Genomic DNA, 23567 nt, shown 5'->3' on the forward strand with positions numbered 1-23567 from the left:
TGCGTGTCTTTTTTTTTTTTTCTTTCTTCATCTTCCTATATGAATTACTAATGTTTGCTTACACACTGTATTAGGTGGCGCTGAAACCTACTGTTTAAATTTTTTTAGTTTCTGCCAGTGCCAGAGCTGATTCCCTTCCGGCTTACACGTCAGTTTGTAAGTCTGATGAAGCCCATGGCAGAGTCTGGCCTGATCCGCAGCGTGATGGTGCACTCACTAAGAGCCTTCAGGGATGAGCCTGACCTCCTCCTTGCTACCATGGATGTGTTTGTCAAAGAGCCTTCTCTCGACTGGAAGGTATGATGATTTGAGTGGAAGCGGATATAAAAATGTGTACTTGGTGAACACTGACCCTCATTACTATGGCCCTTTGTATTAAATGCTCCAACAAGTGATAAGTTCAGACAAAATATTACCATTACTATTATATTAATATTACTTTTATACTTGTGAATGTTCAATACATGTTATGCGTGTTTCATAGCAGCAGCTGTGTCGTCAGTTGTCCTTTTATTCATTTCCAGGTTTAAATGTATTTTTCTCCTTATTTCTTTAGAACTTTGCAATAAAGCAGCTTAAGAAAGGAGGCACCTGGACTGGGAGTGTAGACACCAAAGAGATCACCTGGTACCCACTACAAAAGATCAGCTTCGCTCGCAAGAAGCTAGAGGGAACCAATCCCTCGGTTATAACGAGGTAAGCCAGGTGCCATTCCAGCACTTTCTACAGGCACTTACAGGCACAAACACTTACAGGATAGTGTTTCAGTAAATTGGATTTAGCTGTTTACTTTTTGTATGCAAAACTAATCCGATTTCAGTGGAAATCACAGCCACAGACACTTCACATCCCAGACTTCTCCTACAATTCGACTTTCCAGTCAACTTTAAACTTGTATACAAATTTGGGCCATAAATCCAATAACGGCAGCTTTTATAACTTTTTATAGCAGCCTACCTACAGTGGGGAAATTGTAATTGTATTCTGATACTGAACACCCTGAGGTTTGTATGAAAAGTAACTAGGGGAAAAACCAAAACCACTCATTTCAGATATCTTGGTTTTGAAGTAAAGGGGGTGCAAACTTTTGCACTCAACAGCAATGCTAATAATAATAATAATAATAATAATAATAATAAAACGAGCTTGGTAGGAATGTCGTTCTGATTGCATCTGAAAGTTATTGCTAAAACATAAAATACAATTCGAGTATTGTCTCCATCAGTGAGGAGCTGCGTCTTGGCTTCGAGAAGGACTCCGCGTTTAAGGGCATGCTGTCTGTGGTTAGAGGAACCGAGGAACACAACATCCGTGCCCGGCTTGGGGAGAGAGAGCTGAGTGTGGAAGAGCAGGTGGACTGTCTTATCGATCAGGCAACTGATCCCAATATACTTGGCAGGACCTTTGTAGGTTGGGAACCCTGGATGTAATGAGCTGTACATATAGCGTCAATATAAATCTGTTCTAGATGAATCTGTCAGACTATTTCCTGTGAGTGCACACTTGTGTTCAGATATAATAACTGGCCTGTGTGTATGTTGTTTAGACCCACATGGCACTGCGTCTAAATTATGTTTAAATGCAAAAAAACATCCTGCTTTGGTCCTGAAATGCACCTGTGATTTTTATAAATTTATAGCTGCTGCAATTGATTTTACATGCATTCTGGCCAAACTGTCTTCCTAAACGGTATCTCATAAATAGATGCCATGGGGAAAAATATTTAAAGTAACTGTCTGAAGTTCAGTAATCAGCAACTAAACATTTTACTACGAGGAAACATAAAGCATGTTAATTATTTGACTCATGCATATGTAGCACACAAAGGGTTGGTTATTAGTTAACACAAAGTGTTATGAGAGCAGAAGGTAAACCTAGTGATGGCACTGGCAAAGATTCCAGTATTGTCAACAACATACACTAAGAAAGAGCCAAAGAAAATGTAGTGTGCATTAAAAAAAAAAAAAAAGCCCTGATAGCAACACAGAGAGATGAGCAGCAGGAAAGATGAGACTGGCTTTTCAGTGATCGACTCCTCAAGCACTTTGAATGTTTCTGTTCTTTCATTGTTTGAATTCTGCTGTTTACATGATGATAGTTTGGAGATTCTATGCTGATATGTTCAGCTCCTCAGACTTGTAGTTGATTCACGTTTAATGGCTTGCATCCACAGCAAAATTTTTTGTTAATGTTATGTTTCTGGAGAATCAAGGTGTATGTGTGAGTGAGTGGAAAGAGAATGTGGTTAACAACATGCATCAATAAATAAATGCCAAAACTCTAACACACTAATCAGCACTGAAGGGGTCTGACTCATCTTCCCCAGGCAAGTCCTATTTCCCAATGTATTAATCAGAAGTGTATTAAAACAGTGCATTTGCATGTTGGTTAACTTTACTGAACCAACCTTGTTTGGGAAGATGATGTTCACCAGATTTATTTCACTGTTTTATTTATGGTTTGCACAGTCATTCATTAAACCTTGCATTATGTGTGAATACTTGTTAAGCATAATGCATATATCTATATAAAATCCATACAGTTCCTGACCTTCATGTTAGTTGTGTATATCATTTTGCCTTCACCCAGATAGACTCAACGAGGTCAGCATTTTGAAATTGTTCATCCAAGAAGTCTAAAGGCATGATTGGTTTTGTTCAAAATATATTCAGGTATCTCAAAGGCTTTGGGTTTGAGCAAAATATTAAGTGTGTTTTGCAGGTACCATAAGGTCACAAAGAGATTACATAGAGACAAGGGTACAGGTGGAGACACAGGAAGTTAATACACAAAAGCACCCTATGTTCATATCATGTATATATTCTACAAACCAGTAAAATCATTACAAGGCTTCAGACTGTGCATAGCATATAGATACAAAACAGTCGAACGCAATACTGAAGGCTTTAGTGTTACACAGGCAGCGCATCGAATGTATTTTGTTCGAGCTTACATTTTGGGCCTCCAGCCACCAATAAATTGCATGAGTTTTTTCACTTGTAGTTTGCTTAACTTAAAGTCCTCTGACAGAATCTCTTCTGTTAGCTGCAAGAGCAAATTACCATCAATTTTCTCTCGAACAAACAACCCGACCACATCCTCCGACATCCCAATGAAACGTAGTGACTTGGACACCTCTTCAATGGAAAGGCCTGAGAGGTTGTCTGGTGGCTGCCATTGTAGCCCTTCAGAAAGAGGACAGGACATTGCAGTTCCCTGGTTCACTCTGTCCGACTGGCGTGTAGTGTCAACTCCTGCTACATTTGTGGATGCACATTCCTTTTCTTTCTTTGCATCGCTTGTTTTTGGGGTTCTTGGTGGCAAGATAGGGCATGATCTGCTTTGTTTAGTGTCACATTCTTCAATAGGTTTGTCTTTGTACATTTCCAGGGTATAACTTGTGGATTTAGTACAAAACTGTGCAGGCTGTTGAGCCTCTGTGGCTGCGGTGCTCTTCCGTTCTCTGTCAAAGTCAAAGAGGCCAGAGGAAAACGTCTTGGGGGTGCCAGGGGTCCTTTTCCTCGGGTAGCTGGAGTAACTACGGCAATGCACTGAAGAGAAGTCCTCGGTTTTGTGAAAATCAGGCCCACAGAAGTCATTTGGCCAGGAAAGACGGGAGTGCGCCGTGTCAGTGGAGGGGCTGTGGCAGGGGGGAGGTTTGTTGGTTTTGTTGCCATCTGTTCGAATCCAGTTGCATGGGTAACATGCATGGTTCTGCTCCTCCGTCTCTTTTGAGGACTCGCTCTCTCCGACTCTACAGAAATGAATACCAAAAAGTTTGAATAATAAACACTGGAAAAAAAACTTTGTGAGGCAGGCAATTGGTGATTAGTACTCACATGTTGTGAAGACCAGAAGAGTAGTAGGACAACGTTGGGCTTGGGGAACGAGTGTCTGGCTGCCTTGGTTTTGTCGGTGGTTTTGGCACAGGGATGCTGCCGGAGCTCAGGGATGTTTGTTTGGAACTCCTTGGCGGAATTGGTGGAGCGTTTAACAACCGACACTCCTCCTTCACCTGTGAAGGTGCGGGTTGATATCAATGTTGTCATAGCAACAGGAAAATAAAATGTCTCCCAATTATTAAGCTAATCATTTTTGTGGTAATAGGAATTTAATTCAAATGGGGCAAAATGATGGTGCCTGAAAAGCCAAAACCCAGACTGTATCTAAACTTTACTTTAAAGTTCCAGAGACAAAACATACTGATCATGTCACATATTTGCTTAATTATCATCGGGCCTGTTTCTGTTAATGGCTGTTGACCTGCTGCAAAATGGCTAATTTACTGTTTATTTATTATTGGTCATTCACCAGTTCTCACCCACTAGCCAGCTCTCTCCCAGGATGGGTGAAGTTTTGCATGTGCTTCCTCTGAGACGCATGAAGAGGTCCTGACTAACTAATGTCTTTAGTGTTGTGACCGAGATGGAGGGACAGAGTTGCTCTCACTCCTGGCAGAGAATAAGAATAATTACACTCTCTTTGGCACCCAACCTCCCAATCACCTAGTGAGTGGATAACTTTTGTTCCAGTAGAATTTGACATTTTTATGATAAGTAAAATTTACCTTTCTTAATTACTGGACATTTTTTTTATATTGCAGCCTGTTGAGTTTTATTGCTTCTTCAACCTCTGCAGACTAAATATTACAACATGAATGAATAGATTTTGAACAGAATTCTGCATATAATTGGCATAAAATAGCTCATTTGCCTGTTTCCCAGAGCTAAAAACTGCAGAGTTTTGTTACTTGCTTTACCAGGTAATTAGTGACACTGATGCACACAGCAGAACACAGCAACTGTAACTACCTGCTTTGAGCAGAGGGCTATACACACTTCACAGGTTTATTCTCATCTGATCGTTCTAATACTCATACACAAGTCACAGGGACTTGTATGGTGGGTGGTAACAGAATTTAAGCCTAATAATAAATGGAATTTGTCATTTTCGATCAGAATAAACAAATGAATTATTTTAAAGCTGCGATATAAAAGTCAGGACACTGCTGCTTTCAGCGTGAGCTGTTTTACCTGTTGGGATGACAGAATTTTAGTGGTTATAGATTTATTTATTTAAATGAGCTGAATGCACATTAGGTTTTTTTTTCCTTACTCAAACCAACATCCTGCAGTGTACATGATCGGCATAATTGGCCACATACCTGTTATTTTCTTATTGACCTGCAAAAGTCATTGTGATTGACACTTTAAATGATAAATATCAGCATGTGGATTTTTACAAGGCACTGGGCACCTAATGCACCTAACATTTAGAAAGAAATTGTCACATATACATTTTTTATAAAACACTGTCAGAAAGCATGACTGAACAATTGTCACATGCCTACTGTACTGCATATTTACTATTACATGACCTTCATTTTATTTATATTTAAAAACAAAAACAACTCACAGCTTCAGATTTTGGAGGCACAGGGGGTGGAGGTAGACTGATATCAGCACTGAGGAAGGCAGCACTTGTAGAGACCACACTGGAGTATGGCAGGCTAGGCAGGCAGCTGGAGACGCTAACGTTTCCTCGAACGGCCTCATTATGCTCGTGTACAGGACTGCTTGTCTGCGTGTGGTCCAGCCACAGTTCCTCGTATGGCAGATCCACTTTGCAAGGACCAGATGAACTGTCTAGTAGCTCTGGAAGTGGATAATCCACATCTGATGCTTCCGGAGGCACAAACTCCCCGTAAAGGCTAACGCAGCCCTGCAGGTTCACCTCACTGTTGCCATGCAGATTGTTCCCATAGACACAGACGGATAGTCGGTGGAATGACTGCGTGAGCTCATCTCGGGCTGAGCTAAGCGAGCTTGGCAGGTGGGCAGGGCAGCCATTGGTACCAACTCCATCTCCATTTCCAGTCCCGAATGCACATCCTGTTCCACTGGTGCCTTTCTTGGGACTCTTGGTGTCCTCGGGCCAGTCGGCCCTCACATCACGCACTGCCCTTGAGTAATTTTCAATATCAAACTGTTCCTGGCAGTATGCAAACCAGCGATGAACTACGCTTTCGAGCCATGCCTCACCATGCAGCAAGCCTTCGGGTACCAGTAAGCGAGGCATCGCCGTGGTAATATGCAAGGGAAAGTGTACAGGCAGCACAGCGTTTGGGCGGAGTGCACAGCACACCACCACAGTCTTGGTACGCACATTAACAAGCTTGTAGCGGTGCCCCTCTCGGATTGGGTGCAGGTCATGCACGTTGCGTGGTGGACACGCGGGCACAGTCACGTTGACCGGCAGCCGTGTCTTCTCCACTATGGCACGGATACTGTGCTCTCCTTCTTGCATCTGCAGCTCCAACGGTGAGCATGTGCTAAAGCGGCCACGGCATTGGAATGGCAGACTCACACTCTCGTTAGTGCGGTGGTTCATACAGATCAGGCATGGCATCTTGCCCCGCCCTGGACGAGTTATCGAGTTAAGCTTGCCAATGCGTCTGAAGATGGTGTTGAGTCGTGATTTCTCTCTTGGCGTTTTTGCATACAGGATCTCCGCTTGGCCCATAAGTGTTAACTCGTCACCGGTGTTCAGTGTGATGTTGTACACCTCTGTATCCTCATTGCATTCTCCGGATGCCACCTGTGGGGGACATGCTAGCTTTAACCACTGGACACCGGTTTTCCTTTCAAACATCATCTACATAAACATAGGCATTCAAAATATTTTTTCGATCAGCAGAAAGTAAGCGCCAACCAGAGACAACACAAATATAACCTTTCACTCCAAGAAAAAAAGGAACTTTGCAGTCTGGACAAGGCAATGGCTTTGTGAATTCAGCTGTGAGGACAATGAACAGTTTGTTTCAGTTTCAATGGGCAAATGGCTAAGTTGTTAGAATGCTGCCAGTCAAGGTTGGAGATTAACAGAACACAAAAAAGATTACATTATGCATTTAATAGAAAAAAAAATAGGGAACAGTATTTCATGTTTTTTGGCAAAGCAAATGACAGCATAGATTAGAAATCAAGCTACTAGAAATGAAAACAAACGAAATAATAGAATTATGTAGGTAAAATCTCTATTACGAACAGGACATGAAAAAAAAAACACGTACCTTAACATTGAAAGTTATTTCTTCCATGACATAAACCCGTTCAGGAAAAGCTTTGGCCACTTCCTCCACACTATTGAAATACTGCACCGGCTCCTTAATATCCCGGTCCTGCTCCAGCAGTTTGAATTGACCTGCCCAATAAACAAATTTCTTTGAATAAGAAATACGGCCTCCTAGAAACAGTAACAGATCGATAGGTTTCTAAAGTAGTCCTTGATTGTTTCAAATTTCTACTGCCAAGCCTTTTAGACTTGTAGAAGTTATGGAGCAAATAGCTTCTATCAAATTAATATTGACTATGTGAAGATGAGAATAAACTGAATGTTGAGTGCATATTTCGTTACTATTTTGATCAGACAGCTTGAAGATTCAACCAATGTTCCTTCTTTTCTTTTTTTTGCCCCCCCCAAAAAGATACACTAACACTGATTGTTTATCATATGCCCTGTTTGTAAGGTGGCAGACACATGAGCACTTTACACAAAAATGCAGTGAGTTTACAAAAAGGGTAAAGTTACACAGCATTACTTGGGGCTGTTAACCAGAGTTAATATCACTAAATATTAAACCACATTTCATTTTTTTGCACTATTTTCCACATTATATATAGATATATTACAGAATTAATAGATACTTGAATACATCATCAGTCATTAAATGTCTTTTCTTAGCATTTAAGTGGTTTAACATCCTTCTGAGAAGAATCACATCAATACAGAGAGGGCAATTAGATAATTGCCTGCCAGCAGAAAACTGATGGCCAACGTTGCAGTCTGGGTAGAAAAACCTGCTTGTCCGGTTCCTCATTTACTTCTTTTTCATATCATTTATTTTTTTCTTTCACTCTTTGTGAATATTACACCACACATTTCACAATTTGTTCCAATGCAAAATGGATTACACAGTCAAGAGTCACAGGCAGAAAGAACAAGAGCAAAAAAAATAAAAGCACAGTACAGTGCAGCCTCACCCTCATAATGGACCGGGATCTCGATTTTCGGCCCAATGACATAATGGCCCTCCTCCAGGCTATGGGCGGTGATCGTCGTCCACTGTCGACACGAATGAATCAAGAGGTAGTCGTTTTCTCTTAGCCCTTCCACCGATTCCCCTGGAGAGAATGACAGGCCTATCACTTTATCTACATCAACATGGAAATGGGACACTACCGTATTCACACTGGAATTTAGCAAGAACAGAGAATGTGAAGTACTTGGCAGTATATCACGCAAACACTAACAAAGAACTATGCTGACTTTATTACATTAACATATCAGTAGGGATGGAAAAAAGAATCAATTCTTAGACACATCATGATTCTACTTTTTACATATAAACTGATCTTTACAGAGAGGCTTCATGCATCATTTATTTCCTTTTGGTATTTCAAACACTACAGGGCAGAGATTTTTCAGTGCTATTAGAAAAGCCCTTTTTGATCATAACTGAATAGAAAATAACTTATTTACCCTAAATTATTGATATTGGATTCACTCACTCCCTTAACTGCCTTAAGTAACTGCTTTATCCTGGTCAGATAATACACCCTGGACATGATGCTAACCTATTGCAGGGAACCACATGCACACAAACACACAGGAAGTGTTACATTTATCTTATCAAAGCCACATTCTGGTATATTTTATACAAGTGTGAGGAAACTAAAATGGGAGAATTCAGAATATGAACAGAAACTTTAGAGAGTTTAGGATTGAAACCCTGGATCTGTGAGTTGTATTATTTCTATAGTGCTTTATGTTTTCCCAGTAAAGTTCAGCTTGGGATATAGTAGCCTAGTGGTTAAGGTGTTGGGCTACCAATCGGAAGGTTGTGTGTTCGATTCCTATGTCCACCAAGCTGCCACTGCTGGGGCCCCTAAGCAAGGCCCTTAACCCTCAATTGCTCAGTTGTATAAAAATGTAAGTCGCTCTGGATAAGGGTGTCTGCTAAATGCTGTAAATGTAGATTGCATGAAAAATCTCCGAGTCAAAAACAAGGTAAATGCAAATCTTTCTCACCCTATATGTGGAACCATCCATGACTATTCTTTAATCAGCAGCATTCGGTTCTACGTATCAGCCTATTAGCTCAATGTATTACCTTAAAAGCTAAATCCCTGATTTAAGAAAGTAATTTAAAGCATTATAACATTAATTCAAATCCAAAACAAATTCTACACGCTCTCTGATTTCAGCAAAGCCTAAATATGTCAAGGACAGTGAGGTGCCACTGACGAGCTAGTCTGAGGTCCTTGCTAATGATTAAACTGTGTGTGTTTGTGTGTCCACATAAGAGAATAAGTCAGTGTGTTTGCTGTTTGTGGGAGTTCTGTCCAAAATTCCATGTTACCCAAGACATATTACATGCAAATGTGTGTGAACAGAAGTCACACTGCTGTGCAGACAATGTGTTAAGAGTCAATTGATTAAATAAATAAAACAAACACTATGCTTTGTAAAACTGCATCATAGTCACCGTTTCATAACCAAAAAACACCACAGAAGCTTTTTAGGTTCTGTGATTGATTAGCTAGCTAACAAAGTCGTACATATGAAGGACATCAGCGAAGCAGAGAGAGAGAGAGAGAGAGAGAGAGAGAGAGAGAGAGAGAGAGAGAGAGAGAGAGAGAGAGAGGATTAAGTGTTATTGTTGTACTTAACTGTTTACATACAGCTAGATAACGTGTAAATAACCAGCTCGCATACGTCCTGGACTTGGTTTAGCTGCTGCAGAGCGAACGGAACAACTGCGTTCAGTTTGGTCCCATTCCCAGCTAAGCAGCTAACTCACAGCAGGCGTGTTTTAGGAATACTTTTATTTTACAGAACCATAACAAGCTGATCGTGTGGCAGAAACAAACCAGGTGGTGCGTTAGCCTTAAACCTAGATGTTCTATGGCCCAAAAGACACATTGTTAGCTAGAAACAGGCAATGTAAAAATAAATAAATAAATAAAGTTAAAAAAAAAAAAAAAGAGCTAGCAGGCTAATGCTAACACTAGCTGCTTGGCTAATTGTTGGAATTCCACCCGAGTAAACTGCCACCCACGCGCGCGCCACACTGAGGTTTACACTCGAGCACACACACAAAAAACAAACATAAATATGGTCAAAGACGATTTTTATTTATTTTATTTTAATAAATGAAAACTTACCGATGTCCAGTTTTACAATCTGGGGCAGTTTGTATGCGCTCACCAGGCGGTCCAGAGGCAGAGTTGTTGTGCTCCATGTTACATCTTTTAAACTGTTGTACAGCATAGAGCCGAGCTCCATGTTAGCTCGCTAACAAACCCACCGCCACATTCATCAGCACCCAAAGTGGCTCTTTCATGGAGAAAAAGCTTCCTTTGTTTACTTAAACACGGTCATGGTCTTGCAGTGAAGCCATGTCAGCTCGACTTGTGTGTTTACACTGACAGGAAATGCCATGTATCCCTGACCATAGAGATCCGAGCTCTGCAGAGGCCATTTCCTCTTCCCAGCTACTCCATGACGTTACCCAGGCAACCATTCCCGTGCAACCTGATTGGACCGAGCAGAAAGTCAACACCTCGATCCGCATATCATTGTGTACGATATGTTACATACGATACTATGTACACAGTGGCTCACGATATCGATATAGTATAACAGATATACTATCGAGTATTAACGGATCACAATGCTTTGAGGTACTGTGCGTTAGTATGTTAATACAGAGGGTCCTATTCCGATTTAACACGATTGATAGACAGATATAGATAGAGACAGACAGGCAGAGAGAAAGGCAGACAGACAGGCAGATAGACAGACACCTGGCCATCACAAATATGGGGCCTATAACAAAACTGGAAGCACATAATTGTATGATTTGTCTTTCCATGCTGTTGCATTAAAACCTCTTTATACCAATTTTGTAAATTTTTCAATAAAAACAGAATTTGCTTTCCCTTTACTCTGTACTCCTTTGAAACTGTGCTGAAATAAAACAGGTGTGTCAACCAAAATTACTCAGGGTGCTCTAGGCCCTGTGAACTGATGAAGGTATATTATTCTCATAGCCTTTTTTCTCATGACCTTTAAAACTGAGACACTTGCATGCAGTAATTAAATAAATAAACAAACAAATAAACAAATAAATAGAAAACATGTACTTAATCGAAACCCAATAAACATTCAATTCAAGTCAAATTTATTTAAACTACATCGTCTCAAAGCAGCTTTACAGAACATAAACATAGAACAAAAGGTTATGTTGAGTACGTTAACAAAAGGTTAATACAGTATAAAGAATAATATAAAGATTAATATTATCTTTATTAAACATCTTATTCTTCTGTAGTCACTATTGTGACTAGACAAAATCACTTCCTCTCTGACAGACCGGGGGTTGTCCTGAGTCCTGTTTCACATTTTCATCAGATGATTTAAAAAGAGAAGAGTGGCTTTCAGTACGTTTTCAGCTGCAGCTGAGGCAACATGTCCTTCGTGAGCACTTTGCGTCAGTGGGATGAAGCAGTGGCTTGTGTGGAAAAAAAGGACATAGACTCTGGTCTCAGGATCTTCCTGCGCATTGAAGAGAAAACATCAAAAATCAACTTCAACATCGGATGCCTCCATCTGAACAATAATGACCTGGATGCTGCTGAAAAGGTAAAAATACTTCTATCATTGAGTGAGTTATTGTCTCACGTGATGATGAGTGAGATAAAAGTGACTATACCTTATAGCATTGGTATTTTATTGGTGTCATACTGAATGTTGTATTCAATTCTATAATACCTAACTGGGGGGGAAAAAGGAAGTAAAAGTTTTCAGTGTGTTTTGTGGAAACTTCTCTCTTTCGAAGGCATTTGACAGCAGCATCGGCAAAGATCAGTATCTGGCTGTTGCTTTTTTTCAGCGGGGAATTACATTCTATAAAAAAGAAAGGTAAGACTGTTAATTGTCAATGACAACTGTATTCGTTTTATACAAATAAACGGTCAAAGGTCTGCTGTAATAAAAGGGGAATTGTACTGTAATGTCTTTCGACATTGTAAATCAGGAAATGAGTTGTAAACCCCTTCCTTTTTATCTTTGCCTTCATACTGTATGGTTACCACATTAACAAGGTCCTCTAAACATCTGAATGTCTTTTAAGGTTTGAAGAGTCACTGATGGATTTCCAGCAATGTTTTAAGGAGCTAAGAGGGAATCACCTAATAGACTACAAACCTCTTGGAATGATGTATAAACTTTATGCTTGTGAGGTGTGTGTTGATGGTTTTGTACTTTTCTTGCAGATATGTACACCAGTAAATTTACCTGTCAGATATGATTTTGAAAGGAAAACTGGAGGAGAAAGAAAAGCCAGAATGGTTACAGCAGATTCCTCCAATTATAGACCAGTGATTTGAAATTGTACATGAAATGTGTAATACAGACAGGCTTAGAGATATTCTTTTGTTCAAAAGAATATATATCCACTGCTAAAAAGGATATGTCTAAACATGAGCATCCTAGTCTATAACATCATTGTCCTCACATTTTAATGAAACTCTGCTATACATTATGTATAATGCAGAAATGTTTTGTGATGATTTGTTTTGAAAGCTAGTTTGTTGAGATAGGATTAGCCCTTAACTGCTCAGCTGTATGATATTAAGATTCAGATAAAATTATGCAAGCGATGACCCTGACACCCTCCAAAGGAATACCTAAATAAAACCCTACTCATTTATGTATAAACAGATTGTCGTGGTTCTGTAAAAATGATGACTGTGCTTTCCAGTATTAGCTCACAGTATTTTATTGGTTTTGCACATTTAGGTGCTGCACAATATCGGACTTGTCTATGCAAAGATGGGGAAATGGGAGAATGCTCAGGAACAGCTGCTTTCTGCTCTTAAAGTCCGTATAGACTCCAAGTTCAGCCACATCGATAAGGCTCTGGAATCCATTTTGGTCGGTTCAAAAACACAAAAGCACATTATACTACACACACACACACATGTGAAAGGCGATCAAAATATATTGTTTATAAAACAAATAAATAAATAAATCTGTTTCATGCATGCAGAAGCAGAAGCTCTTTCCTCTGGTGGTGATTCGACCCGAGCTGTTGTTCAAACCCAATAAGCACTATGTGGCAGAACTGGAGAAAAAGGACTATCTTGGGAAGGCCAAGGTATCTAACCATCATCATGTCAGAGTTTGATCTAGTCAGTCATAATAAATCAATGTTAGAACAAAACAAACATTTTATGGATGCTTTGTCCACACAGGTTATATCTTCTGTGGTTCCTGCTGATAGTTTCTCAGGTTTTGCTCCTCTTCAGCCTCAAGTGAGTAAGAATACTGTACATTCCCCTGCTCTTCATTACAGGCCCCATTTTAAAGTCTGTGAACATTTTGTTTGTCTGTATACCAGGTGTAAGTGAACTCTTCAAGTTACTTACATACCACTTACCTACACATTGTTGTAGACCAAGTACACACCTTCATGATGACTGTATCCAGTTCAGATTATTTTCCTTCTTTTTAAAATTCAGAGTGGGTTACAGTGATTTATTTTAACTTCACAGAGCACGTTAATGTCTGTGGATGTTGTATATGGTATCAAACTTAATGCACACTGATTTAATATTTAACAGTTTCCATTTATTTTGCAAAGGTTGAAGATGCTCCAGCTAAACCCAAGCTACCAGAAGTACTGAGGTAAACCTACTGCAAGTACCGTTTAAACAGTAGGCCATCGTCTGAACTTTGGAGAATTATTTCTAGTTTTTGTACCTCTGATCCTCAGAGCTCTTGAAGGTGAACCACACACAGTTCTGTACGAGTTCATCCCTGAGACCACAGAAGAACTGGCTGTGTTACCTGGCAACATCGTCTTCGTTCTTAAGAGAGGGACTGACAACTGGGCGTCTGTTATTTTCAACGAAAGGGTGAGTTTTGTGTGCCTGTGTGCGGTTTACACTCAGCCCAAAACGCATGATTTATCTGATTTAGTATGTACTCGCTGACTTAAAAAAATACCCTTCAACACAGCCTCCAGGGAAATTAGTAGTGTCAGCCTGCTGACATTATTTCCTGAAAAATGCTGCCCAAAATGAATACACTTACTGTATGAATCAATGTTTGAATTTATTTTTCCAAAACGTCGGCCGTATTCACGTTCAAATGAATTCCAATGCATTGTATAGTCTCTATTTCTATAGAGATTCTTTTCTCTCCTCTTGCTAAAAGATTCATCAGGTTCATCATCTTTAAATCGTGAAGTTTCCTTTCCTTTCATGAAATAAAGTATTAAATTGGCTTTAAATAATACGATGTGTATTCAGTAGAATACACCGTTTGTTACACTAGTTATGATCAGCATTTGCATTAAAATCTAGGTCACAAGGACATAGTAATAAAAATAAGATTTATATGTACTATATGTGTAAGTGAAGTGCATGTATTATTTGTCCACTGAAACTACTTTCTTGGTTCCAGAGAGGGTTGGTTCCCTACAATTTCCTGGAGCCACTGGATATTACGGTGGCCTCCAAAATGGTGCAGGTAAAGTGCTCTTTTTAGACGTGTGCTTAAAGAAATGATATAAAAACCTAGATGTTGTTAAAAAAATATATATATAAAACACAAGGAAAGCACAACTATATATAAACGAACCATTTAAATATGTCCAGATGTCTTTAGAAACACTCAACTGAAAATAAAAAAATATTCTCGATGCTGATGTAATGTGAAGTTCTGTAATTATTAATTAATTCTGTAATTAGTTATTCTATCTATTTGATTTTATTTTCTCCACAGAATTTGAAATCATGAAAGTTATAACCAAGTAAAAACTCTATAATATTATGTTCAGGATTTTCAAGTTTTGATGCATCCAGATTTTATTCTAACCTTGCGTCTATTCTAGTGTAAAAGAAAGATTAACAAGAGCCTCTACTCTGTAGGTTGCACCATCCAGTGGTAATGAAGACATACCCGCTCCACCGAGAAGAGTAGCACCCAGTAAACCTGTGAGTAAAGCAGGTCAGGAGGCCACCACAAATGAGGTACCATATACCACATCCACACTCAAAAACCTTGTGTAATTATTCCTCACTAGTCATAATGCACCTTTTCAACAATGAATTAGATTCATTTACTAATTCACAATGATCTTCTCCTCCTAGATTAAAGCTGATGATTTCTCAAAATGCATTGTGAAAGTGCACTTCCTGTTCACCATATCCGTCTGCGTTGCACCAGGACAGCCATATAAAGCCTTTCTCAAGATTATCAGCAATAAACTCAAGCGACCTGAATCTGCACTCACTCTGAGGTATCTCTCTGAAATATAAAACCATGCTCTACTGATCAGGGTATAAACGATCTAAGTATCTAAGTGACAGTGTTATGCTAGGAGAGAAAAGTTACATGGATAGTATCACTGCTTAAAGTGTCGTTCTTCAATGTCAATTTCCTGCAAGCTATTTTAAGCCTGGATCTACTGAGAAAGTGACCGTTGACGAGTCAGAGATGGAGGTGATGTGGACCTGCGTGAGCAACAATCGCCTCACGCTCTGGTGTTCAGCCTCTGAGGTACCACAAGTCAAATTCTCCTACATCTTAACCATCAAGTCTAATGTCATAAATTTATTTGACCTACATTAAGACATACCATTGTTAACGCTATCATATGTCATTCATCCATTTCAATCAAAACATATTTAATAATGTCCATAACACTATTACAAATAGGAACATCACTACACCTTCAGCTGTATGAAAACTACTGGTTATTGACATAACAGCAGTTAAACTCAGACTACATTAATCAATAAGTCGTGGCCTAATGGTTAGAGAGCTTGACTCCTAACCCTAAGGTTGTGGGTTCGAATCTCGGGCTGGCAATACCACGACTGAGGTGCCCTTGAGCAAGGCACCAAACCCTTAGATAAAGGATCATTTTATATGCGTATGTAAATCAAATGCATTAGGAGTAGGTGACAATTTCAGCATCTTCATAGACCATTTTATTTAATAATCTTATCTTAAGCAGCAGCATATTGTCTGGTTTCACTTGGTTTTGTGCCATTATATTTTTCAAGCTACAAAAACCAATCCCAGTGAGCACTTTCAACAGCTTTAATTTAACAGCGATTACTGTGTGTATTGCAGCCCTTACTTTCATTTCTGAGCCCTTCAGTTATAATTTGCTTATAATTAGATGGTAAATGTACAGTAGATATGCAATACAGTATATGGCTAATGTTTGTGGACAGCTGATCATCACATCCATGTGCTTGCTGAACATCCCATTCCAGATTTAGGCTCACCTTTCTCACTTATGAGAAGGCTTTCCATTCCATTTTTAAAATGTGACTGTCTAAATTTGTGTTTTTATTCAGCCACAAAAGCATTAGTGAGATCAGACACTGATGTAGGGTGAGGAGGTTTGGGGTGCAGTCAGGTTTCTAGTTCATATCAATGGTGTTATGTGGTGTTGAGGTCAGGGATCTGTGCAGGAATCTCCAGTTCTTCAACATAAACTATCACAAAAAACGTCTTCATGCTTTGTGCATAAGGACATCATTATCAGGAAACAGGCTTTACAAAAGGGAAATTGTCATTAATACAGCATACAGATTCATACAAGATAGCGGTTTAAAGAAGACCCACATATGGGCGGTCAGGTGCCCACACAGTTACGTCTCTCTTTGTTTTAGGACAAAACTACAACACAGGAAAAGATGGTGGCTCTGTATGCTTATGAAGCATGCACACCTGAAGATCTGGAGTTTGCTGCAGGAGATGTCATCACTATCCTGTCTAAAGGTAAGAAATTAAGATTGGCTATATGTTGAGAAATTAAGAATCAAGAAATTTCGTTCATGACCGTATTTATTTTCCAATTCAGTCAATGAAGAATGGCTCGAGGGCGAGTGCAATGGGAAGAGTGGCATCTTCCCATCATCTTTTGTTGTAAATCAAGAAGGTAATCAGTAGATGGAGACAAGTCTGACTTATAAATGACAAAATCTTGCCATAGACTTTTGAATGATTTCATGCTTAAGTGTAATTTATTCAGCATTGCTTTAGTGCAGTTTTAGTAAGAGGCAATGCACGTCTGCAGATGCTTACACACTTTGATAAAGCAAGTCTATACATTATTTTATGGACATATTTCAACTTTTGGAAATTGCTTGTGAACATCCAACTCATGGAAATAATGAAATGTGTATTCATTCTATAATGTGACCTGACCATAAACCTAGATGATCTGTTTTCTTTTAAATACCTGCACTTTTTATCTCAAACATTATTGGTCTTAGATTATGCGAAGCATCCAACAATATACCTGTTATTATAGTGAACAGATTAATAGACTGTAAAAACACAGCTGGTTGCCAGAGGTGCTGTTATAAAAAATAAATCAGCACTTTATGACCAATCGGAATAGAGGATCCAATAGCACTGTGGTTTACAAGATATTTTGGCATTGTGATTTTAAATAAAAAACAGCAGCAGATACAGAAAATGGCTCCTGACTTCATCATTTATTTGGGTTGTTCCCCATCATGTTCAAACTCCATCAGTGCCACAGCCATCCATAGCAAGGAATCCAAGGAAGCTTTTGGTCTGCATCCCTGTGCCTTAATTCCCTCTGATTAGAGCAGCCTTAACCAAACACAGGACTCATGGAGGCATAATAACAGTTTCGCTCTCCCCAATTGTGCATTTGAAGAAAGGTCGTGGCTTCATGTCTGAGAGAACGCACAACCCTTGTCCTTAATGATAAACCGTGTAATCCCAGAGGTTTTACACAGCAGAGTCTTCATGTCATGCTCTGTGAATTAGTCCTTCAGTAATGAATCAAGAAAGACATCATGAAAAAAAAAAAAGTAAGACATTAACTGTATATTTAATATTTGTTTGCTTTTAATTACAACTGCTAACCAGGTCAAAAACTTTGGTGTATTTAGTTCAAGTTTCTGGTTTATCTTTTTTTTTTTTCTTACTCCCATCAGCATTATCAGGCATCATGTACATGGTGGAAACACATCTTCCTCTGTGACTTAGGGTCAGGTAGAGCAGTCTTTACTCTGTGTACCCTCCTCCTCATAAGCAATAGCGATACCACGTCTTCCCTCCACAGCTTTTACTACTGGTGTTTCTCCCAGCTTAGGCTCCAACCCCTGCCAGCTCCGGCCAGCCAGAAAAGATGCTGCCAACAAAGAATGCACATCGTTTAGAATAACAAATATATTCTGCATTAGATGAGCAGAACTTTGTGTGGAGAAATAGTCAGAACACCACTAATCCCTTTGCCACACCAGAGGATAACCGGGCTGGATTTGTACCTTCCAACGATCACAAAATATGGCCTAAAATATATTAGGATTATGCTGAGATGTGGGATGAATAACATTACTATTATATTTAGAGCTTAAACATGGCCTGAATTGAAAGGTTTAATATTTACAGCTTGCCAGCCTATAGTGGTGGAGGTTTTGCTGACTGCCATGTTTGTTTTGATCTGACATTAGATTTGTTTAGGATTAAAATCAGGATCACTGGTTCAAGATTCACTAATGGAGTCTGGAAGCTCTTAAAGCTCTTACCTGCAGTATTTGTGCTGGCCACAGTTAGAGTCTGATTCCTGATCACAACTGAAGAAGACAACGATGAACCATCTGTTGCCTCGGAAGAGGATCGTAAACAGGAAGTGCGAAGTGCTCCAGTGATCAGTGACACATCTGTTGTGTCGTCATTAGTGCACTGGTCTGACACAGGAAAGGCCACATGACTGCTTCCTCCTGTTAAACATTTAGTAATAAACATTATAATATATCCCATATAAAGCAATAATAATATTATGGAATAATATTCTTGCATCCATGAAAAACATAAAACAATAATAACTGACAGAACTCTCTGTTGCAGCCTGTTTACAATTCTGAAAGCTGATCTGAAATTGATCCAGCGTCCCAGGTGACAAATATAAAGTGGTAGCACATGAGCGCTCTTAACCAGAAGCCTTAGATAAACACGTATGTTTTACCCAAAACAGCAGCTTTCCCTTGTCTTCCCTGTCTGTATATCTCTCAGTTTGGACCATGTCACTAAACTACCATGTGAACTTAAAAACATAGAGGGGAGCACGGTGGCATAGTGGTTAGCACGTTCGCCTCACACCTCCAGGGTTGGGTGTTCGATTCCCGCCTCCACCTTGTGTGTGTGGAGTTTGCATGTTCTCCCCATGCCTCGGGGGTTTCCTCCTGGTACTCCGGTTTCCTCCCCCAGTCCAAAGACATGCATGGTAGTAGGTATGTGTGTGTGTGTGTGTGTGTGTGCGTGTGTGTGAGTGAATGAGAGTGTGTGTGTGCCCTGCGATGGGTTTCTCCGTCTAGGGTGTATCCATGCCCAAAGACGCCTGAGATAGGCACAGGGTCCCCATGACCCGAGAAAATTGGATAAGCGGTAGAAAATGAATGAATGAATGAATGAACTTAAAAACAAAAGACCATGACTAACCATGAAACAATCCTAATATCCTTATACAAAGTATGAAAATGTATATATGGTATTATATGTATATAAAAAAAACTATACAGACATAATGAAAAGAAAATGGTCTATGGCTTGCATTAGCAGTGTTGATCAGTTCTAACTATACACTGTACTAATGACAAGGGTAGGGCTGGTGCTCGTGAGTCGTGCACATAAAAGCGTCCAGATCCTCGATCCTCAAGCCGATTCTCTAGACCCAACATGCAGTTTGAAAACTTGCCGTGTTCATCAAGTATCTGCAGCGGTAAAGTGACAGTAAATAATTTGTAGATGCTTCAAGAAGGGTGGGTACACATGCAGGTCTAATTCAATAGCCTATTCATTTACAGCAAAGCATGTAGCACAAAGCAAGCTTTGAAGCTCCTTTATGTGACTAGATCACACACACAAACCTTGGAAAGATGAGATGATTTTCTGGGCATGAAATTGCCTTAACAAAATTCCTCATTGGAATAGTCTGAGTTGTGGATAAAGAACAGTCTAACCACAGCTTTACATCAGCTCATGTTGTGGCTTGTAATGACTGCACAGTTAAAGTAACATTTTCAGCATTCATAAAGAATCAAAAATCCATTCAAAAGTAATTCAATTCTGGTTCCAATGAAGGACTGTGTCTCTTGTACCTCACTATACTAGCTTTTAATGCGATTATACACTTTAAGGTCAAGTCAAGAAAGTTTTATTGTCAATTCAACCATATATCGCTCACACGGTACATAATGAAATGAAACAACGTTCCTCCGGGACCGTGGTGCTACTAAAAAACGTAGAGCTACATAAAGCACCAGAGAGTTAAGTGCTTAAAAAAAACAGTTGTCCTAACCACATAAAGTGCATAGTGTGCAACCTAGTGCAAGACAAAAGACAGCGCAGACGTACAATACAATACACAACAGGACAGTACATACAATAGCGGTCTTTATAGATGACTGAAATGGCATTTGGAAACCTATCTACACTATCTAAACCTATCTTCTATGTGAAAGCAGCAGTGAAAACTGGCATAACAATGTGATGTGCAAAGAATGTACAATGAATAAGTTCAAATAAATAAATAAAAATCAATCAATACAAGCACATACCAGGCAGCAGGTCTTGAAAGTCAGTGATGTATTCTGCACTCCACTCACGATGCTTGTTACAGGCCACTTCCATCTCAAACGGCGTCACCACCGGCCTGTAGAACTCGCTAGAGTCCAGCAGTGAGTTCTCTGGACAAGCAACTAACACATACACATCGATCTCCAGGAAGTTGGCCAGCTTTGGTACGTTGATTTTACCCATTGCAAACATATAGCTCTTCTTGCCGGCTTTGTGAATACTCTCTTTTAGCTGTTCGATGATGCTCAAGTAGTTGGCGACGCCCAACGTGCCCACCAGGATTCCCACCACATTGGCATCCTTCGCCCGCTCAATGGCATAGTATCGCTTCATCAGTGCTTTGTTGATGTTGATGTTTTCGACTCGGCCTGTGGATGTGTCAGGGTCGAATGAACTGAAGGCGCAGCGGTTCCACGTCATCATGAAATTGGTGAGAGTAAGACCCTCCTGGCCAATGTAGAACATCTTGTAGTCCTCTACATTCTTTCCTCGTTTTAACCCAAACTGCCGGCCGAATTTATGAACAAACCCGTCGTCCTCACAGGTCAAGTTATTGTTAACTATGAGAGGTCCATGGACCAGACCAAGTGAATGATCTGCTCTTAAATCAGAGAACACAGCGTTGGGGTAGGTGTCACCCAAAAGCCTTTGGAAGGTATCTGTTTAGAAGCAAACATATATTTAAAAAACATGTATTACTATGAAGCCAGTTCTCTAACATGTTGGAAAAAACATAAAAACTAAATACACAAAAATAACATATAAATATTGATAAATAACTTAATAAATACATAAATCTGAAGTGATTTAATGGACCTACACATAGCATGTGTGAAGGTGACATCATAGAGTATGACCACATGAGTCTCCTGGTCAGGGAAGAGGTCCCTGAAAACTCTAGCACACTCCTGCACATCAATGGGTCTCTTCCCGAACACATACATAAGAGGCAGGCGTCTGGACGGACTGAGACACGAGCGGCCGTAGTGCACAATGCAGTCAGCTCCGATGTGTTCTGCAGCAACTTCATCCACACAGCAGCTGAGGAGAACAAAACAGGTGAAGCCCATTTACTTAAATTGTTATTTTCATAATGAACATTAGACTGTTATCAGTAATAATAAAGCCAGAATTTTACCTGCCATAGGTGGTGTCACCTAAAATATAAGTCTTTGCTTGGGTTTCTCTCTCTAAGGCTGTAGAGACCGCAACACAATCTACCAAAAGTTCATCAGGAAACTGCAAAGCTACCTGTGTTCAATAAGAGACTGTCCTGATTTACAGATATACACCAGTGCAGGTCATTTTATAGATTATAGGCTGACACATTTTACAAAAAAAATACTTCGAAAATGAAATATGTTCCCTCACCTTTTTGAAGTTGTTACTAGTGATAAAGGAACAGGTCTCGTGGATCTGATAAAGCTCCTGCAGGTCTTCAGGTCGGCTGCATGATTCAGTGAGGTTCACGTCTACACTGCGCTGCAGCACCATCTCACTGTTACTGCTAAACACCTCGGCCATGTCGCTTTCAACGGCAGGGCTACATTTAGCATCTGGAAAAAACACAACACGGGGAAAGCAAGACTTAAAAATGTTTTATATATATATATATATATATATATATATATATATATATATATATATATATATATATATAAACACCCAAGCAATCAGAACACCTTTAGTTTCTATGTACAAAATATTTTCAAAGTAGGCCTCTTTATCTAAATGCTTTATCTGTCAGTAAATTCATACTTAGATTAATGAACAACTGACTGCAAGTCTGCTGACTTAAATCTAATAATCTTTCAAATAAAGCTCAAAAGTTTGCATCCCCATTTACAGACTCCAGTAAACAACCAACTAGTGTCGTCATAAAATCAGTGCACATGTGCTTACTATTTATGGAACTAAGCTTTTTTTTAAACAGTAAAACCAACATTCTGAAACAGTATAACAGCTGAGAAAGACAAGATCACACTCAGAAATGACAAGTCTTCACTTTCTGGTCTTTACTGTTATAATGTATGATTTCTATTATATATATATATATATATATATATATATATATATATATATATATATATATATATATATTCAGATCTAGGATGTGTTGCTTAATGTTCCCTTTATGTTTTTGAGCAGTGTATGTATATATATATATATATATATATATATATATATATATATATATGTGTGTGTGTGTGTGTGTGTGTGTGTGTGTGTGTGTGTGTGTGTGTGTGTATGTATACAATTCCGACACTCAATCTTTATTTCCAGAATGTTATCTGTAGCAGTTAGCATGCAGCTAACATTTAACCATGCACAGGAATCCTCGTTTAAATACAATACATTTGAAAAAATAAAGGCACATTTAAAGGAAACATCGTGTTCCACGCTGCAAACTATAAAAAATAATTGTTGTACATACTAAAATAAAGGCTCGTGGTCCAAAACAAATCAGCTTCCACGTGAAAAGAGGAGCACTTATGGATGTGATCTTCTTCGAGGAACTGAGCTGCGTTGCTCCAGCGCGCTGCTGCCCTCTAGCGGCTGTGTCTCAGACCAGGTTGTCTGTCTGTCTCTCTCTCTGTCTCTCTTCCTGTCTCTCTTCCTGTCTGTCTCTCCCTCCCTCTCTCCCTCTCTCTCTTCACTAAATGTCTAACTTCATGTATTTTTGTGTTTCTTTTTCACTTTGGTTATTTTCAAAAAATGACCTTTTTTTTAGGTCATTATTAAAATACGTAATGTATTGTGGATTTGGTGAGGATCGGATCTGGGTGAATTATTTGCCCAAAAACACATAAACCCAGCTTATCATTTTGACAAAGAAAAAACAATGTCTAATCTTCATCAAATCT

General features: G+C 39.4%; 4 protein-coding genes across 8 annotated transcripts in view; 2 read left to right on the top strand and 2 right to left on the bottom strand.

The window, feature by feature from the left end:
* prkdc (protein kinase, DNA-activated, catalytic subunit) overlaps positions 1-2549 on the top strand; it is a 42662-nt gene extending 40113 nt beyond the window's left edge. For both annotated transcript variants that reach the window (XM_047803102.1, XM_027169097.2), the window contains exons 84-86: positions 109-297; positions 557-696; positions 1226-2549. In XM_047803102.1, coding sequence (XP_047659058.1) covers positions 109-297; positions 557-696; positions 1226-1430 — 534 coding nt within the window. In that variant the 3' untranslated portion in view covers positions 1431-2549. The remainder of the gene's footprint in view (positions 1-108; positions 298-556; positions 697-1225) is intronic.
* A 255-nt stretch (positions 2550-2804) lies between these two features.
* garem (GRB2 associated, regulator of MAPK1) lies at positions 2805-10574 on the bottom strand. Of its 4 annotated transcripts, XM_027169099.2 has the most exons (7): positions 10227-10289; positions 8542-8636; positions 8043-8183; positions 7073-7203; positions 5416-6597; positions 3840-4015; positions 2805-3754 (listed from the first exon to the last, which is right to left on the bottom strand). In XM_027169099.2, exons 4-7 carry the CDS (start codon positions 7097-7099, stop codon positions 2950-2952), a joined length of 2190 nt encoding a protein of 729 aa, XP_027024900.2. In that variant the 5' UTR covers positions 7100-7203; positions 8043-8183; positions 8542-8636; positions 10227-10289; the 3' UTR covers positions 2805-2949. The 4 variants fall into 4 exon arrangements, with proteins under 4 accessions (XP_027024900.2, XP_047659128.1, XP_027024899.2 ...); XM_047803172.1 differs by lacking the exon at positions 8542-8636 and having other exon boundaries at positions 7073-7245; positions 10227-10574; XM_027169098.2 differs by lacking the exon at positions 8542-8636 and having other exon boundaries at positions 10227-10573.
* A 914-nt stretch (positions 10575-11488) lies between these two features.
* Positions 11489-17569, top strand: ncf2 (neutrophil cytosolic factor 2). The gene is made up of 14 exons (XM_027169468.2): positions 11489-11706; positions 11903-11985; positions 12197-12305; positions 12865-12999; positions 13115-13222; positions 13320-13379; positions 13709-13752; positions 13841-13982; positions 14533-14598; positions 15000-15101; positions 15222-15370; positions 15519-15630; positions 16758-16866; positions 16949-17569. The coding sequence occupies exons 1-14, from the start codon at positions 11533-11535 to the stop codon at positions 17035-17037; spliced, it is 1482 nt and encodes a 493-aa protein (XP_027025269.1). The 5' UTR covers positions 11489-11532; the 3' UTR covers positions 17038-17569.
* A 365-nt stretch (positions 17570-17934) lies between these two features.
* dph2 (diphthamide biosynthesis 2) lies at positions 17935-23295 on the bottom strand. The gene is made up of 7 exons (XM_027169467.2): positions 23138-23295; positions 22075-22259; positions 21842-21954; positions 21524-21744; positions 20685-21362; positions 18654-18848; positions 17935-18256 (listed from the first exon to the last, which is right to left on the bottom strand). Exons 2-7 carry the CDS (start codon positions 22225-22227, stop codon positions 18114-18116), a joined length of 1503 nt encoding a protein of 500 aa, XP_027025268.2. The 5' UTR covers positions 22228-22259; positions 23138-23295; the 3' UTR covers positions 17935-18113.
* Positions 23296-23567: the final 272 nt, after the last annotated feature.

This window comes from Tachysurus fulvidraco, chromosome 1 (assembly GCF_022655615.1).
Source record: "Tachysurus fulvidraco isolate hzauxx_2018 chromosome 1, HZAU_PFXX_2.0, whole genome shotgun sequence".
NCBI classification, from domain to species: Eukaryota; Metazoa; Chordata; class Actinopteri; order Siluriformes; family Bagridae; genus Tachysurus; species Tachysurus fulvidraco.

What these genes read in the sequence shown, in the direction of transcription:
- garem (XM_047803172.1), bottom strand. Translation starts at nt 10,347, where the DNA reads ATGGAGCTCGGCTCTATGCTGTACAACAGTTTAAAAGATGTAACATGG. An exon ending in GATCCCGGTCCATTATGAGG is followed by an intron (nt 7,246 to 8,042) that starts GTGAGGCTGCAC and finishes TACTGTTTCTAG; the next exon opens with GAGGCCGTATTTCTTATTCA. An exon ending in TCTTCTGGTCTTCACAACAT is followed by an intron (nt 3,755 to 3,839) that starts GTGAGTACTAAT and finishes TCATTTCTGTAG; the next exon opens with AGTCGGAGAGAGCGAGTCCT.
- ncf2 (XM_027169468.2), top strand. Translation starts at nt 11,533, where the DNA reads ATGTCCTTCGTGAGCACTTTGCGTCAGTGGGATGAAGCAGTGGCTTGT. An exon ending in ACCTGGATGCTGCTGAAAAG is followed by an intron (nt 11,707 to 11,902) that starts GTAAAAATACTT and finishes TCTCTTTCGAAG; the next exon opens with GCATTTGACAGCAGCATCGG. An exon ending in CTGTTATTTTCAACGAAAGG is followed by an intron (nt 13,983 to 14,532) that starts GTGAGTTTTGTG and finishes TCTTGGTTCCAG; the next exon opens with AGAGGGTTGGTTCCCTACAA.
- dph2 (XM_027169467.2), bottom strand. Translation starts at nt 22,227, where the DNA reads ATGGCCGAGGTGTTTAGCAGTAACAGTGAGATGGTGCTGCAGCGCAGT. An exon ending in CACCTTCACACATGCTATGT is followed by an intron (nt 21,363 to 21,523) that starts GTAGGTCCATTA and finishes GCTTCTAAACAG; the next exon opens with ATACCTTCCAAAGGCTTTTG. An exon ending in GGCCAGCACAAATACTGCAG is followed by an intron (nt 18,257 to 18,653) that starts GTAAGAGCTTTA and finishes CTTTGTTGGCAG; the next exon opens with CATCTTTTCTGGCTGGCCGG.